This window comes from Dendrobates tinctorius, unplaced genomic scaffold (genome assembly GCF_039654945.1).
Source record: "Dendrobates tinctorius isolate UK_male_01 unplaced genomic scaffold, ASM3965494v1 ptg000049l, whole genome shotgun sequence".
NCBI classification, from domain to species: Eukaryota; Metazoa; Chordata; class Amphibia; order Anura; family Dendrobatidae; genus Dendrobates; species Dendrobates tinctorius.
In genome coordinates this window covers 6,072,283-6,087,395 of record NW_027361717.1, presented here as the reverse complement: position 1 = coordinate 6,087,395, position 15,113 = coordinate 6,072,283, and the positions used below count along the sequence as shown (strand labels likewise).

The following is a 15,113-nucleotide window of genomic DNA, read 5'->3' as shown; positions in this document are numbered from 1 at the left end:
GCTTACGAGAGAAGCCGGGATGTTACCGCCTGTGTGAGCAGAGGTGCCGGGAGTGTCAGGTCCCGCTGTCAGGATGCTGCCATTATCTATTAAGGACGATGAGTACAAGCCGCCCAAACACAACTTGGTGCGGAAAGCGTCCGGATGGATCAGGTACGTGACTTGTGTGTGATCTATATCTATGTTTTATATGTGTGTGTATATATTGATCTATATAATTGCCAGCTGGGACTTCCGGCCACTGTCCCCGAATCCCATAAGGCACTGCGGCAGTGTGACAGTCACGTCACTGCTATTCCTGCGCATGCGCAGTAACAGCCACAACTGCGCGCTCTACACATGCGCGGTAACGACGCGGCTGTACACTAAGCATACACAGATGTTAATTTCACCGCACTCCCGATGCGATAGCATCGGGCCTATTTCTAGTGTTATATAATTCTGTGCACCAGGCTGATAGAGGACAAATGGCTCAGCACCCCGGGGTCTTTCCTAGCAAGCAGACAATGCAAAATATATACTTAGCCCTAAACTCACCTGAGGAAGCGCTCATACAGATGTCCAGAGGCCAGGGAAAAAATATTAAGGACGTCTTCTTTATCCTGTTTCACCTCCTCCTGCTTCTGTCCTCCGGTCAGTCCCCTGACGAGAGATAGCACACAAAATAAGCACACAAAATAAGTTACGCTCCTCGAGAGATTACTCGAGACTGTCACGAGACCTGTGACGGCTTACACACTGGGGCTTGGTTACTAATCATCATTATTAGACATTGGAAACTTAAAGGGGTAGTACAGGTATTCAGTACCGATGCCTTATCCATGGGATAGGAAGTTGGTATGACATCAGTCGGGGTACAAGACCCAGCGGCCTCCCGGTCAGCTGCTATTAGCTTACTGTATGGCTGCTGAGAATGACATGTCCGCTCCTGTTCCCAAGAACCCCGCTAAGGTGTGATTACAGCTTAGATAGCGGTGGTCTGAACGCTCTCTATGGGGAGGGCAGAGTAGGCTCATCTGGCAGTGGGTTACATGTGCACAGAATTAAAGGACGGGGCAAATTGTAACATCTCTGGCAATGCAAACCTCTTCACAGGGAAAGAGGACTGGAGCTCTAGTACCTAGCAGAAATCCTAAAAGTTAATATGGACCCATTAAAGGGCTTGGTCACATGACTTGGGATAAAAGGCAAACCAGACGTGTGTTTCAGGGGAATTTGGCATTTACCATAAATACAACCTAATATGAAAAGCAGTTCATTTCTGTGCGGGCAGAGGAAGTAACACAAGGGGCTTCTCCCGTGATTCTCGGGAACATATAATGGGCTGCATTGAATACTATCAATGTAAATCCTGGTAGCCCCCTGTGGCCGTGCACAGACTGGGTCCATCAGATCTGCTGTGCTCAAAATACCATGTAATGGAGTCCCAGAAGCCAGACTCATTCTCATTCGTCCCATCACTGAGAAGATCTTCATTCATCTTTTCTGGCTTTTTCTGCACCTATTTACACATAGGAGAGAGGTTAGCCATCCTTCACAGTCAGACACATCTGGTGATGGACATTACTTTGGCTGTAAGAAGTTTACTGTCAAGTCCTCTGTGTTTAATGGATCCTATTGACTTTATTAGGATCCGTCAGATCTCCCCCATCCCTCTGCAGTAGGATTACTCTATTCAGACCACCAAACACAATGGAAATCTGATAGGACTGGAGTCAGCAGAAATCCCACTGGACTGAATGTTCACGTTACAGACAGCACTGGGCTTCCCTGGGAGCTGCCAAATTGCATGGGCAGACACTGGATAGACTGTGTGTCTTATGGCAGCTGCCATATTGCATGGAAAATACTGGATACACTGTGTGCTTTCTGGCAGCTGCCATATTGCATGGGCAGACACTGGGTAGACTGTGTGCCTTCTGGGAGCTGCAAGGAATGGGAGTTAGGCTGGTTTCACACTTGCGTTTTTTAGCACTGCGCCTCGTGCGCTATCGTGCGCGTGCGCATGCGCATTGCTCCCCTATCTTTAACATGGGTGTGCATGGTCTAGCGCATGCACGCGTTCGTATGCATTTTTTTGTGAGCATGCTTTTTTTTGTAGTGTGCGCCTAGGCGCGCCGGACGCAACCTGTTGCATTTTTGGTCCGTCCGACCTGTCTCAAAAAAACGCATGCGCACGATAGCAAAAAAACAGCATTACAGTTTATGGGAACGCATACGTGCGCTAGGACATGCGCACGCATGCGTTTAAAATCGCATGCGTTTTCTGAGTTAACATGGTGACAAACTGGTTAAATCACATGCTCAAAAAAACAGCAAACGCATGCAAAACGCATGATGCGTATTTTGCATGCGTTTGGTATGCGCACGAGGCGCAGCGCAAAAAAACGCTAGTGTGAAACTAGCCTTAAAGAGGTTTTTCCACTAAAGACATGTATTACCCATGCACATGAAGGGTGACAATCGCCTGACCGCTGGGGGTCCCACCTAAAGGACATTGATCACTACAGCTGGGATTGGATAGGCGGCATTGCTCAGCATGACGGCAGCTCCATACAGAGTCTCTAGGATGGAGTCTCAAGGACGGACAGAGGCAGCTTTGCTTTTCTCAGTCCATTCATATTATTAGAACAGCAGCAATCATGCATGACCATGCCATTCAGTCCCTAGTGATCGTGGAGGTCTTAGAAGAGAAGCATACAGCTATCAGACTTTTATTACCTTTACTGGAGACAGCTGATCAATGTGTTTCATAGGGAAACCCTTTTTATTGAACAAAAAATTAAGTATACAAAGGCTATGTTCCCATGTTGCGTTTTTGCAGCATTTTCTAATGCTTTACAGTAACAGCAAAAGCTAGGAGATTTCAGAAATCTCATGAACACACGTTTTTTCCTGAAGAATTGGTAAACTATTGCGTTTTTGAAAACTGCAGCACATCACTTATTTCAGTGTTTTTGCACTCATAGAAATGAGTAAATGTGAAAGCGCTGCAAAAACAGCTTTTGTGGAAAAAAAAAAATAGATCCAGCAAGATGTGAAACACATTTATTTTTGTGACTTTCCCAAATATAAACCATAATACTAGGTATTGTATTGTTTGAGCATGGATGTATCGTAAGTATTTGGTTTTTATTCTAATGTAATCTGAACTTTATTTTTTAAGCAATCCATTTGTTTCTCCCCACTCCAAGCACAGTTTCATTAAACATTAGTTCTAAATAAATTAGTGATATGTGAAAGTAAACAATTGCCAACCAATTCAATGCTGTACCAAAGTGTGAAATTATACAATGCCCTACACAAAATGTGAAAGTAAACAATGCCCTACCCAAAATGTGAATGTTAATGCCCAACCAATGCCCTACCAAATTCATGTAACCTTAGTTAAATTAGTAGTGATAAATAAATTAGTGATGTGTAAAAGTAAACAATGGCCAACCAATGCAATGCTCTACCAAAGTGTTAAAGTAAACAATGCCCTACCAAAGCGTGAAAGTAGGCAATGCCCAACCAATGCTCTACTCAAAGTGTGAAATTAAACACTGCACAAACAAATCAATGCCCTACCAAAGTGTGAAAGTAAACGCTGCCTGACAAATTAAACTTTCCCAGCTGCTTTTTCATTTGCAATTGTGTATTTTTTCACGAATTCATGTAATCTTAGTTTATGGATGCGCTTCATACATGAATTCAGCATTTTTGTTCAGAATAATAACTTTTTTCAGACATAAAAAACATTTTCTTGCTTTAAAATTTTTTTTTTTTTATTTATCCTCCTGCGTCGTCTCACTCCAAGCATAATTTAATTAATGATAAGTGTTAAAAGTAAACAATACCTTACCTAATAAACAAAAATAAACCTATTCCCATAAATAATTTGGTCAAACTGACCATTTTTCCAAAAATGATTTATGGTTTCACACATGTCTTGCATTGGTCACCAGCTGAACCTTGGAATCCTGAGAAATGCAGCAAAAATGCAGCAAGAACAGGAGAAAAACCTACGTTTTGGCAGCAACTTATTTACTGCCAAGAGATCAGGTTTTGACAGCAGAGAAAAAAAGCAGCAAGAAAGCAACGTGCAAACATAGCCTAACAATCTCCAGGAAAAGATACATAACAGACCCTCTCCCATACATTAACAGAGGAGTTGCATACACACAATTATTTATGTGAACAATAGAGTGGTCATTAGGTCCCCTGCCCTCAAATAATGAGATAACCATGCTTATACTGTCTCAGTCTATACAGTGAAGCAGACAAATAAGTTGCAGGAAACTGGAAATATTGCCTTATTATGCCTGCTATAGTGAGGGGTGAAAGATTTTTTTAAAAGCCCTTCAATGGCGTATCGTCATGGCAGAACCCGCATTCAATGAATGACAGATGCGCTTCGAGTCCATTGTGAGAAAAACAGGATTTTTTGGGTTGCTTACCGTAAAATCTGTTTCTCGGAGCCTTCATTGGGGGACACAGAGACCATGGGGTGTATGCTGCTGCCACTAGGAGGCTGACACTATGCACAAAAAAAGGTTAGCTCCTCCTCCGCAGTGTACACCCCACCGACTGGCAGGAAGTTCCTCAGTTAGTGAGAAAGCAGTAGGAGAAGTAACAGAATAGATTGAAAGCAGAACAAACAACTCAACTGTAACAAACCGACAAACATAAGAACAGGAGTTGTAGAACATGGGAGGGTGCTGTGTCCCCCAATGAAGGCTCCGAGAAACAGATTTTACGGTAAGCAACCCAAAAAATCCTGTTTTCTTGTTCGCCTTATTGGGGGACACAGAGACCATGGGACGTCCCAAAGCAGTCCCTGGGGTGGGAACCAAACTTCCATCAGGCCAGTGGACTCGCCACCGCAGCCTGCAGAATCCTTCTACATAGGCTGGCGTCCGCCGAAGCGTAGGTGTGGACCCTGTAAAATTTCACAAAGGTGTGAACCGATGACCACGTTGCAGCATTGCAAAGCTGCAGCGCGGAAGCTCTGTGGCGCACCGCCCAGGAGGCACCCACCGCCCGGGTAGAGTGCGCTCTGATCCCTGGAGGGGCCACTCGATGCTTGACCCGGTATGCCTCCAAAATTGCCGATCTGATCCAGCGCGCAATAGTGGCCTTTGAGGCTGGGTGATGAACAGAGAGTCTGACTTCCGCAATGAAGTCGTCCGGGCTAGATAGACTCTCAATGCCCTGACTAGGTCCAGCTTGTCCAAAGACCGCTCCCGAGGGTGAGCTGGGCTCGGGCAGAAGGATGGCAGAACAATGTCCTCGTTGAGGTGAAACGAAGATACCACCTTCGGAAGAAAAGAGGGCGGAGGCCGCAGAACTACCTTGTCCTGATGAAGGACCAAAAAAGGAGAGCGGCAAGAAAGTACCGCTAATTCCGACACGCGCCGGATGGAGGTAATGGCCACCAGAAAGGCCACTTTCCAAGAAAGGAGGGAAAGGGAAACGTCCCTGAGAGGTTCAAAAGGAGGACCCTGCAGAACCTGAAGAACCAAATTAAGATCCCAAGGATCCACGGGAGCTCGGTACGGAGGAACCGTGTGAGCCACACCCTGGAGGAAGGTTTTGACCTGGGGCCGGGAGGCCAGCGTTTTCTGAAATAAAATGGACAGTGCCGAAACTTGACCCTTCAAGGAACTGAGAGCAAGCCCCGCATCCAGCCCTGCCTGAAGAAACGCCAGAATAGAAGGGAGCGAAAAAACCAAGGGCGCGATGTCATTGGCCTCACACCAGGAGAAATAGGCTTTCCAAGTACGGTAATAGATCTTTGAAGAAGAAGGCTTTCTGGCGCGGATCATGGTATGAATTACCCGATCAGAGAATCCTGCCCGTCTCAAAACCTCGGTCTCAACAGCCACGCCGTTAAATTGAGCGACTGAGAATTGGGGTGGCAAATCGGGCCTTGAGACAGCAGATCTGCCCGTCGGGAAGCTTCCAGGGGGCGTCCGCGAGAAGGTTGACAATGTCTGCGAATCAAGACCTTCTGGGCCAATTTGGGGCGATGAGGATGACTGGAATCCCCTCTGCTTTGATTTTCTTCAACAACTTGGGAAGAAGAGGCAGAGGAGGGAACAGGTAGGGGAGCACGAACTGTGACCAAGGGACGGCCAGAGCGTCGGCGCCCACTGCCAGAGGGTCCCGAGACCTGGACACGAATTGTGGTACTTTCCTGTTGAGGCGAGATGCCATGAGGTCTACATCCGGGGTTCCCCACCGACGGCAGAGCAGATGAAACACCTCCGGATGTAGGGACCATTACCCTGCCGCGAGACCCTCGCGGCTGAGGAAATCGGCGGCCCAGTTGTCCACGCCGGGAATGTGAACCGCGGAAATCGTTGGAACAAAGGTCTCTGCCCATTGAAGAATTCTGGACACTTCCGCCAGGGCTGAGACACTCCGTGTCCCCCCTTGGCGGTTGATATACGCCACCGCTGTGGCATTGTCTGTCTGAATCCTGACAGGCTGGCCCTTGAGGCGCCTTTCCCAGTGGACGAGAGCTAGATGGATCGCCCGTATCTCTAGGACATTGATCTGCAGAGCTGATTCCTGAGTCGACCATCGACCCTGAACAGTGTGATTGCGGAACACTGCACCCCAGCCGATGAGGCTGGCGTCCGTAGTGACAATCTGCCAGTGAACGGGAAAAGACCGCCCCAAGAGAATGAGGGGAGACGTCAACCACCAGTTGAGAGACCGCCTGATCCGGCAGGAAAGGCGAACCGGACGATCCAGAGACAGAGCCGACCTGTTCCACCTGGACAAAATGGCCTGCTGGAGTGGCCTGGCGTGAAATTGGGCAAAGGGAACTGCCTCTATCGCCGCCACCATCTTCCCCAGGACCCTCATGGCTGACCTGAGGGATGGAAATCGTGTGATCTGTAATGATCGCACGCCCTGCTGCAGGGAAAGAATCTTGTCTTGTGGGAGAAATACCCTTGACCGACGAGTGTCGAACAGAAGGCCCAGAAACACAAGGCGTTGAGTAGGGACCAGACAGGACTTTTCCCGGTTGACGATCCACCCAAAACTGGACAGGGTGTCTAGAACGATCGCCACACTTAGGCGGGCCTGTTGAAAGGAGGGGGCCTTGATCAGGATATCGTCGAGGTACGGAAAAAGAACGAGACCTCTGATCCTCAAGAAGGCCATCAACGCCGCCATAATCTTCGTGAAGACTCTGGGAGCGGTGGCGAGCCCGAAAGGAAGCGCGACGAACTGGTAATGTTCGTGAAGAATCGCAAACCGCAGGAACTTCTGATGTCCGGGAAATATGGGCACATGTAGATAGGCATCTTGGATGTCTATGGAACCCATGAATTCCTGCTCCTCCATGGAAGCAATTACCAAGCGAACTGACTCCATCCGGATGTGGCGGAGGCGAACTCTCTTGTTGAGTAACTTGAGATCCAAGATGGGTCGAACTGTCCCGTCCTTTTTCGGCACCACAAACAGGTTTGAATAAAACCCTGTGAAGCGTTCCGATTCGGGAACGGGCACAATCACCCAGGAACTGAGAAGAGAGGCGATGGCCAAACCGAACCCCGGGACCAAGGCCGGATCCCTTGGCGGACGGGATTGTAAGAAACGATCCCGTGGAAGAGAAATGAACTCTATTTTGTATCCTGTTGATACAACCTCTCTGACCCAAGCGTCCTCTACTGAGGCGAGCCAGACGTCGCTGAAGAAGAGAAGTCGACCTCCCAATTGGAAGGGACCCACGGGAGACCGATGGTAGTCATGCGGACGTAGACCGTCCAGATCTAGATCTGGACGGTCTTCCCTGGGAAGAGTGGGACCGCCAGGACGGAGTGGGCCTGAAGGAAACCTTCTTTCTTTCCTGACGTGCCTGTGGCCTTTGCTGGTTGGAAGGGTTTTCCGCCGTATTGAAACGGCGGAAAGTCCGACAGGGACGAAACTGACGCCTTGGAGGAGGTCTGCGAGGCTTGGAGGGGAGAAGAGAACTCGTACCTCCAGTAGCGTCCTTAATAATCTGATCCAATTGTGATCCGAAGAGACGCACTCCCTGAAAAGGCAGATTGGTCAGAGACTTTTTAGAGGACAAGTCCGCCTGCCAGGCCTTGAGCCAAATTGTACGTCGGATTGCCACGATGTTACTTGACGCCTGAACTGCGCAAGATGCGGCATCCAAGGAGGCAGAAAGCAGATAATCCCCCGCATGGGAAATCTGATTGGCGAGATCGGCCAAATGCTCTGGTCGTGCCTTATCCAGAATGCCCTGCCGAAGGTCATCTGCCCAAGTGGATATGGCCTTTGCTGCCCAAGAAGAAACAAAGACTGGACATACCGCTGCTGATGCCGCTTCGAAGGCAGATTTTGCTAGAGATTCTATGATCCTATCATTAGAATCTTTTAGCGACGCCACCCCTGACAGCGGAAGGACCGTATTATTAGAAAGTCTGGACACGGGAGGGTCCGAGGGAGAAGCGGCCCAGTTGTCCGTGAGCTCTTTAGCAAACTGGTACAGCACGCCGAGACGCTTTCCTCTTTGAAAGCGTCTGGTCGGATCTTCTCTCTCCTTTGTAAAAATCTTTCCAAACTCAGAATGGAAGGGAAACACCCTGGATGGTGTTTCCGCCCGTCTGGACGAAACCTCCTGATCTGAGGATTTCGCAGGGGCGTCAGCGATGTCAAAGGTATGGTGAATCGCGGCAATGAGGTTTTGCACCGTAACCTTCATGTTCGCATCCTGGTCCGAATCCAGCTCTAAGACCCCTTCCGATTCCGAAAGCGCTTCGCCTGACTCGGGGGAGGAGGCCCGAGAGGGAGACTGCTGGGGACTATGGGGTGAGGTAGGACGAGGGGAGGACTCCGCCTGGAGGTCCTGCCTGGGCCTCTTGCGACTGCCGCTGGCTGGGTCAGATGGGACGTCCTGAGAAGTGCTGGGTCCCGCCGAAGCTCCCAAGGGCAACTTGTCCAGAACGGCTACTAGGGACTGAGACACCTTGATGAGGTCTGCCACTGACTGTGATTAAGAGGAGGCCCAACCCGGCATGGGGGGCTCACTCGCCCCTGGGGCTATGGATGGCTCCTGAGCGGCGTCGGGCTGGACGCAGAGCGGGTACGATCAGACTTAGCGTTGGACATAGTGAAAAGAGAGGCAGTGCCGGCCGGTTGGGGGACAGAAGGCAGAGAAGGGTGTCAGTCTGCAGGTGCAGAGCTACTCACGGTCCGGTGTCCCCAAGGGCGACGCTCTCTGATCTGGCTGCAGGATGAGGCCAGGCCAATCCGGCTGAAAAAAGGCCCAGCGACCGAAATCCGGCAGGGAATGAGGTCCGGCTGGCAGGCTGAGAAGATGGCGACCACCAGGGAAAGGGCGCGCTGCCAGAGGGAGAAGGGCGGAGCTCGCCGCAGAGATCCCCTTAGCACCGCCCGCTGTCCAATAGCAGGCTGGTGTGAGGCAAGGGGGCTGGGAAGGCCTAGGACGGGCGGGAGAGAAGCCCGCTTAGAAGAAAGGGGCAGGGGGCGTGGCCGCGACGCAGCGGTAGGCCCGAGATGAAGCCGGGGCCTAAATTAATAGCGCCGGCCGCCTGTCAGCAGGGGGTCGGCGCGGAAGATGCGCCGCAACACCGGGCCGCAACCCCGGGCCGCGTCCCTGCTTCCCACAGCCCGACCCCTGTATACCCCTGCCGGGATGAAGAAGAAACGGGGGGGGGGGCGCAGAACAAGGCCCGAAAGAAAAGGGGCCTTCATGGATGCGGCGACCGCGGGGAGAAGCGGGCGCGCAGGCCCTACCGTGGTCCCCTGGCGACCGCCTTAGGATGAAAACGCCGGGGGACCGCTAGACCGCATACTCACCCAGGCCGGGGGCCACAATAAAGGTACCTGAGAATCCCACGCTGTCTGTCGTCTTTATGGAATCCACGCCTCGTCCAACCGTCAGGCTCTGGTAGGCGAGATGATGGGAGGCGGGGGGCAAGGACCGTCCGTATAGCTGGCACGCACCTGTGCGAGGCTCCTGGTCCTGCCGCGGAGACCTATGAGGATACGGGGTGGCAGTACACGCCGTACTCATAGTCTCTTTGTGGGAGTACGGATGTGACTGTTCACTCCGTATCCCTCCGAAACCTGTAAAGGAACGACGCACGACGAGGTAGATAGGGGTCTAATAAAAGACCCGTGTCCACCTCCTACTGACACTAAGCTAAACTGAGGAACTTCCTGCCGGTCGGTGGGGTGTACACTGCGGAGGAGGAGCTAACCTTTTTTTGTGCATAGTGTCAGCCTCCTAGTGGCAGCAGCATACACCCCATGGTCTCTGTGTCCCCCAATAAGGCGAACGAGAAAATGCAATACATACATTTGTAGTAATGGAGGACTGCAGCACGTGACTTACTTTGACTTTAATGGTTTTGCTCCTGAAATCATTAAGAACGACGACCACTTGTTCGTCCTCAGCGGCAGAATCTGTTCCATCATGGCTGAAAGAGAAAGGTATCCAAGACACTGCCTGGTGTGGACACCGTCGTACTGCCCCCATGGACCACAGATTAGTGATCCTACCTGTATATATTATAGATGTCTTCGGAGCGGCCTTTCCGGAGTCGGAGAACCCATGCACCAGGATTGGCTTTTAACTGGAAATAACCCTAAATGTGAAAAAAAAAAAAAAAAAGAAGAGGAAAGGTATCACTAATGTTGATGAAGGCAGATGGCATGGCAAGGGGCCGGATGTTATCCACCTGTGCTAATGGGACTGTCCAAAAAAATCTAAATTCAGTGATTAAGCCATGTGCCCCAATACACAGTATGTACATGGCTTGTATGTACTGTGCCAGACGAGGAGTCATGGTGCCATAGGGCTCACTCAGACGTCCATGCACATCACTCCAAGATCGAATGGCAATGCACGGACTGGTCGCAGCTCTTCAGATCCAAGAGAGACAGTCTCATAGAAATACAGTACATGAAGCCGTCCTGGAGACGGCGGCCAGGCCATGCACGGGGGGGGGGGGGGGGGGGGGGGGGACACACACAATCTCAGACCAATGTGCATATCTGAATGAGCCATTACATCTCACTATGCGATGCTGCCACCTACTGGCCACATTAGTAGTCTATTCTACACCAAATAAGAAGCCATTACTGAAGGGGGTTCTCCAGGAATAGGCTATAACTTTTTTATCCTAAGAATCATCTGACTGATGGGTCCCTTTACTTATTCAGCAGGCAGCGTGGGGTAACGCCATGGTGGCACAGCCACTGCCCACTTACAAGGTTTACTACTACTACTTACAAGATTGGCCATGACAATGGTGTCCACTATCACAGGATTGGTGGCTGTCCCCAAAGTAAACTGTAGTCCACGAGGAGGCTGTCCCGTGGAAACGTCGAAACAATGGCCTTCTAATAAGAGATGCTCCATCTCAAACTCCGCTGCTACAATGCTGTCCACCTGCAACCGAAGAGGACACGTGGGAATCACACATAGGAGCAAGTGCAAAGAGAACACGTGGGAATCACACACAGGAGAAAGAGCAACCGAAGAGGACACGTGGGAATCACACATAGGAGCAAATGCAAAGAGAACACGTGGGAATCATACATAGGAGCAAGAGCAACCGAAGAGGACACGTGGGAATCATACATAGGAGCAAGAGCAACCGATGAGGACACGTGGGAATCATACATAGGAGCAAGAGCAACCGATGAGGACACGTGGGAATCATACATAGGAGCAAGAGCAACCGAAGAAGACACGAGGGAATCATACATAGGAGCAAGAGCAACTGAAGAGGACACGTGGGAATCATACACAGGAGCAAGAGCAACCGAAGAGGACACGTGGGAATCATACACAGAAGCAAGGGCAACCGAAGAGGACACGTGGGAATCATACATAGGAGCAAGAGCAACCGAAGAGGATACGTGGGAATCATACATAGGAGCAAGAGCAACCGAAGAGGACACGTGGGAATCATACACAGAAGCAAGGGCAACCGAAGAGGACACGTGGGAATCATACATAGGAGCAAGAGCAACCGAAGAGGACACGTGGGAATCATACACAGAAGCAAGGGCAACCGAAGAGGACACGTGGGAATCATACATAGGAGCAAGAGCAACCGAAGAGAACACGTGGGAATCATACATAGGAGCAAAAGCAACCAAAGAGGACACGTGGGAATCATACATAGGAGCAAGGGAAACCGAAGAGGACACGTGATAATCATACATAGGAGCAAGGGCAACCGAAGAGGACACGTGGGAATCATACATAGGAGCAAGGGCAACCGAAGAGGACATGTGGGAATCATACATAGAAACAAAGGGCAACCGAAGAGGACACATGGGAATCATACAAAGAAGAGCAACCGAAGAGGATACGTGGGAATCATATATAGAAGCAAGAGTAACAGAAGAGGACACGTGGGAATCATACATAGAAGTAAGGACATCCGAAGAGGACACATGGGAATCATACATACCGTAGCAGCAAGGGCAACCGAACAGGACAGGTGGGAATCATACATAGAAGCAAGGGCAACCGAAGAGGACACGTGGGAATCATACATAGAAGCAAGGGTAACCGAAGAGGACACGTGGGAATCATATATAGAAGCAAGAGTAACAGAAGAGGACACGTTGGAATCATACATAGAAGCTAGGGTAACCGAAGAGGACACGTGGGAATCATACATAGAAGCAAGAGCAACCGAAGAGGACACGTGGGAATCATACATAGAAGCAAGAGCAACTGAAGAGGACACGTGGGAATCATACATAGAAGCAAGAGCAACTGAAGAGGACACGTGGAGATCATATATAGGAGCAGGAACAGCCAAAGAGGACACGTGGGAATCATACATAGGAGCAAGTGCAGCCAGAAAGGAGGAATCATACACAGGAGCAAGTGCAACCAAAGAGGACATTTAGATTTACATATCAAATTAAACTTTTTATATACACTAAAAAATTTAAAAAAAAAAACACGAAAATGTACACTACAAGTATGATTTTTATAGGGGCTAAGTTTTTTTATATAAAGGTTTATATAGTTCGGTGACAAACACTAATAAAAATGGGTAAGCGGAAAGGTCCCTATATAGGTATTGCCCAGTGAGAACAAGTTATCAGCAGGATTATTATTATAGCGCTATTTATTCCATGGCGCTTTACATGTGAGGAGGGGTATACATAATAAAAACAAGTGCAGTAATCTTAAACAATACAAGTCACAACTGGTACAGGAGGAGAGAAGACCCTGCCCGTGAGGACTCACAATCTACAAGGGATGGGTGCGGATACAGTAGGTGAGGGTAGAGCTGGTCGTGCAGTGGTTCGGTTGATCAGTGGTTATTGCAGGTTGCAGGATCATTTATTTTCACCGGACAACCTGTGTAATGACTCTATAAATGGGATCTATCGCAGGCTTCAGCATCGACTTTATTTCATAGCTGTGCAAAATCTGTGACTATTGGCATTTTTACTCTGATGTCACCATTTTTCGTGGTCATGGCTTTAAGGGGGCCTGGCCAAATACGGCCTGGCAGATGTACTATCCTAAATCCCCAAAGCTGGTGTAAAATATCTCTCTGATCAACAATTCAGCATCATGTGTGAGCTTGTCGCACCGGAACAACCAGATTAAGTGATTTGACGTCAGCGACTAATGTAACGCCAGTCTTCATGAACTCTCCAGTCTATATACTCTGCATGTTTACGGCGGTCACAATGTATATTTCCTCCTAAATTGGAAATTATAAAGGAAAACTAAACAGTATAGAGCGCAGTAATGAGACGTGCTGCATTCCCGGTGTCCGGATGCCTCGCACCATTGCTCACGTTGCTTGGCTTAGAGCAAGAAGCGGCCACATTGGTGCGTTATATCATTACCTCTTCCAAATAGATATTATCCAGGTCATATGGCGTCCGCACCGACTCCACCATCCAGCTGTCCGGGGTGTTCAGGCTCAGGGTGAAGAGCGGGGACTGGGGCATGTCCAAAAACTTAGCAATAGGACCTGGTGCTATCTTATAGTCAGAGGTGAAGACAACCTCTGGTTCCAACACGTACCGGTAAAAGCTGAAAAACAGAGAGACGCCGTTACCGTTACGCGTAATGTTACAGCTGTATTCTAAGTGGTTTGTAGAAAAGATTTAGGCAGGAGTTATGTGAAGTTTCACCGATCCAGCCTATACTTTGCTCTGCCATCACATTTCTATGAGTAGCAGTAGTTGGCCAAGGGCTGCTCGTCCAAAGGACTCAGTCACATGATCTATAGAGGCATGAAAAAAGATCCATCCAATGTACTCACCAAGGACAGCAATACTGTACTGAGAAGTGCCCGTGCTGATAGGGATTACGGTCCTCACATGCCCAGTACACTGGTTTCATTCACCATTTTGTCAGCGTGTATAATCAATCTGTCTGTTACAAATCTATCCCGGGATCCGCTTCCTTCCCTTGGGTCCACTGCCCTCTGTTGTGCTCCACGTCAGGTTTTGCATGTAACCCAGCGTAACTTGATGATATCATCTCCCTTGGCCTATTTAAGGCCCATTAAGACATTCACCTGTCTTTCACATTCAATAGGGATTGAGGCCCTAGTGTCCTGTGTTTGATATGCTCCACTAGCTTAGCAGGTTAACCTTCGCTCTACCATATTGCATTAAACCATAGGTTGCAGCAAACAAACTACTGCTGGACCCAGTATTGCATTCATCCTTTCTTTGTTCCATTTCACCTGTACTACTGTTCCTGAGTTTCCTGTGTGTGACAAGTCCTCGCTCCCCACGTGCGTTCCTCCTGCCTGCTGCACCAGTGCCCAGGGTCCTTGTGCCCACCCAGACCTGAGGCTTTGTGGATCCACCTTATCAGATGAGCCCGACACTGCTGCTCTACGGAAGCTGCATTAGTGCCAACGGGTGGCAAGACGCCAAGTCAACATGAAGTAACACCATGTTGGCCATTAGTGCCCCGTTTTTACTGCCACACAATGTGTGCTCTGATAGAGAGCATCTGTAAGGACCATTATGCATTGGAAGAACCATCACAGAAATCTGTCCGTGCCAGCCTGTTCTCATTAATATACCTAAGGCTCTGATCACATCACAATTCGTACGTTGGATGTCTCCCAACTTAT

The 15,113-nt window shown here is 49.3% G+C and overlaps 1 protein-coding gene across 6 annotated transcripts in view; it reads right to left on the bottom strand.

The window, feature by feature from the left end:
- UGGT1 (UDP-glucose glycoprotein glucosyltransferase 1) overlaps positions 1–15,113 on the bottom strand; it is a 138,180-nt gene that overhangs the window by 27,278 nt on the left and 95,789 nt on the right. For all 6 annotated transcript variants that reach the window (XM_073576459.1, XM_073576460.1, XM_073576458.1 and 3 more), the window contains 6 exons: positions 13,864–14,053; positions 11,264–11,422; positions 10,531–10,616; positions 10,364–10,448; positions 1,413–1,501; positions 538–642 (listed from right to left, as the gene is read on the bottom strand). In XM_073576459.1, coding sequence (XP_073432560.1) covers positions 538–642; positions 1,413–1,501; positions 10,364–10,448; positions 10,531–10,616; positions 11,264–11,422; positions 13,864–14,053 — 714 coding nt within the window. The remainder of the gene's footprint in view (positions 1–537; positions 643–1,412; positions 1,502–10,363; positions 10,449–10,530; positions 10,617–11,263; positions 11,423–13,863; positions 14,054–15,113) is intronic.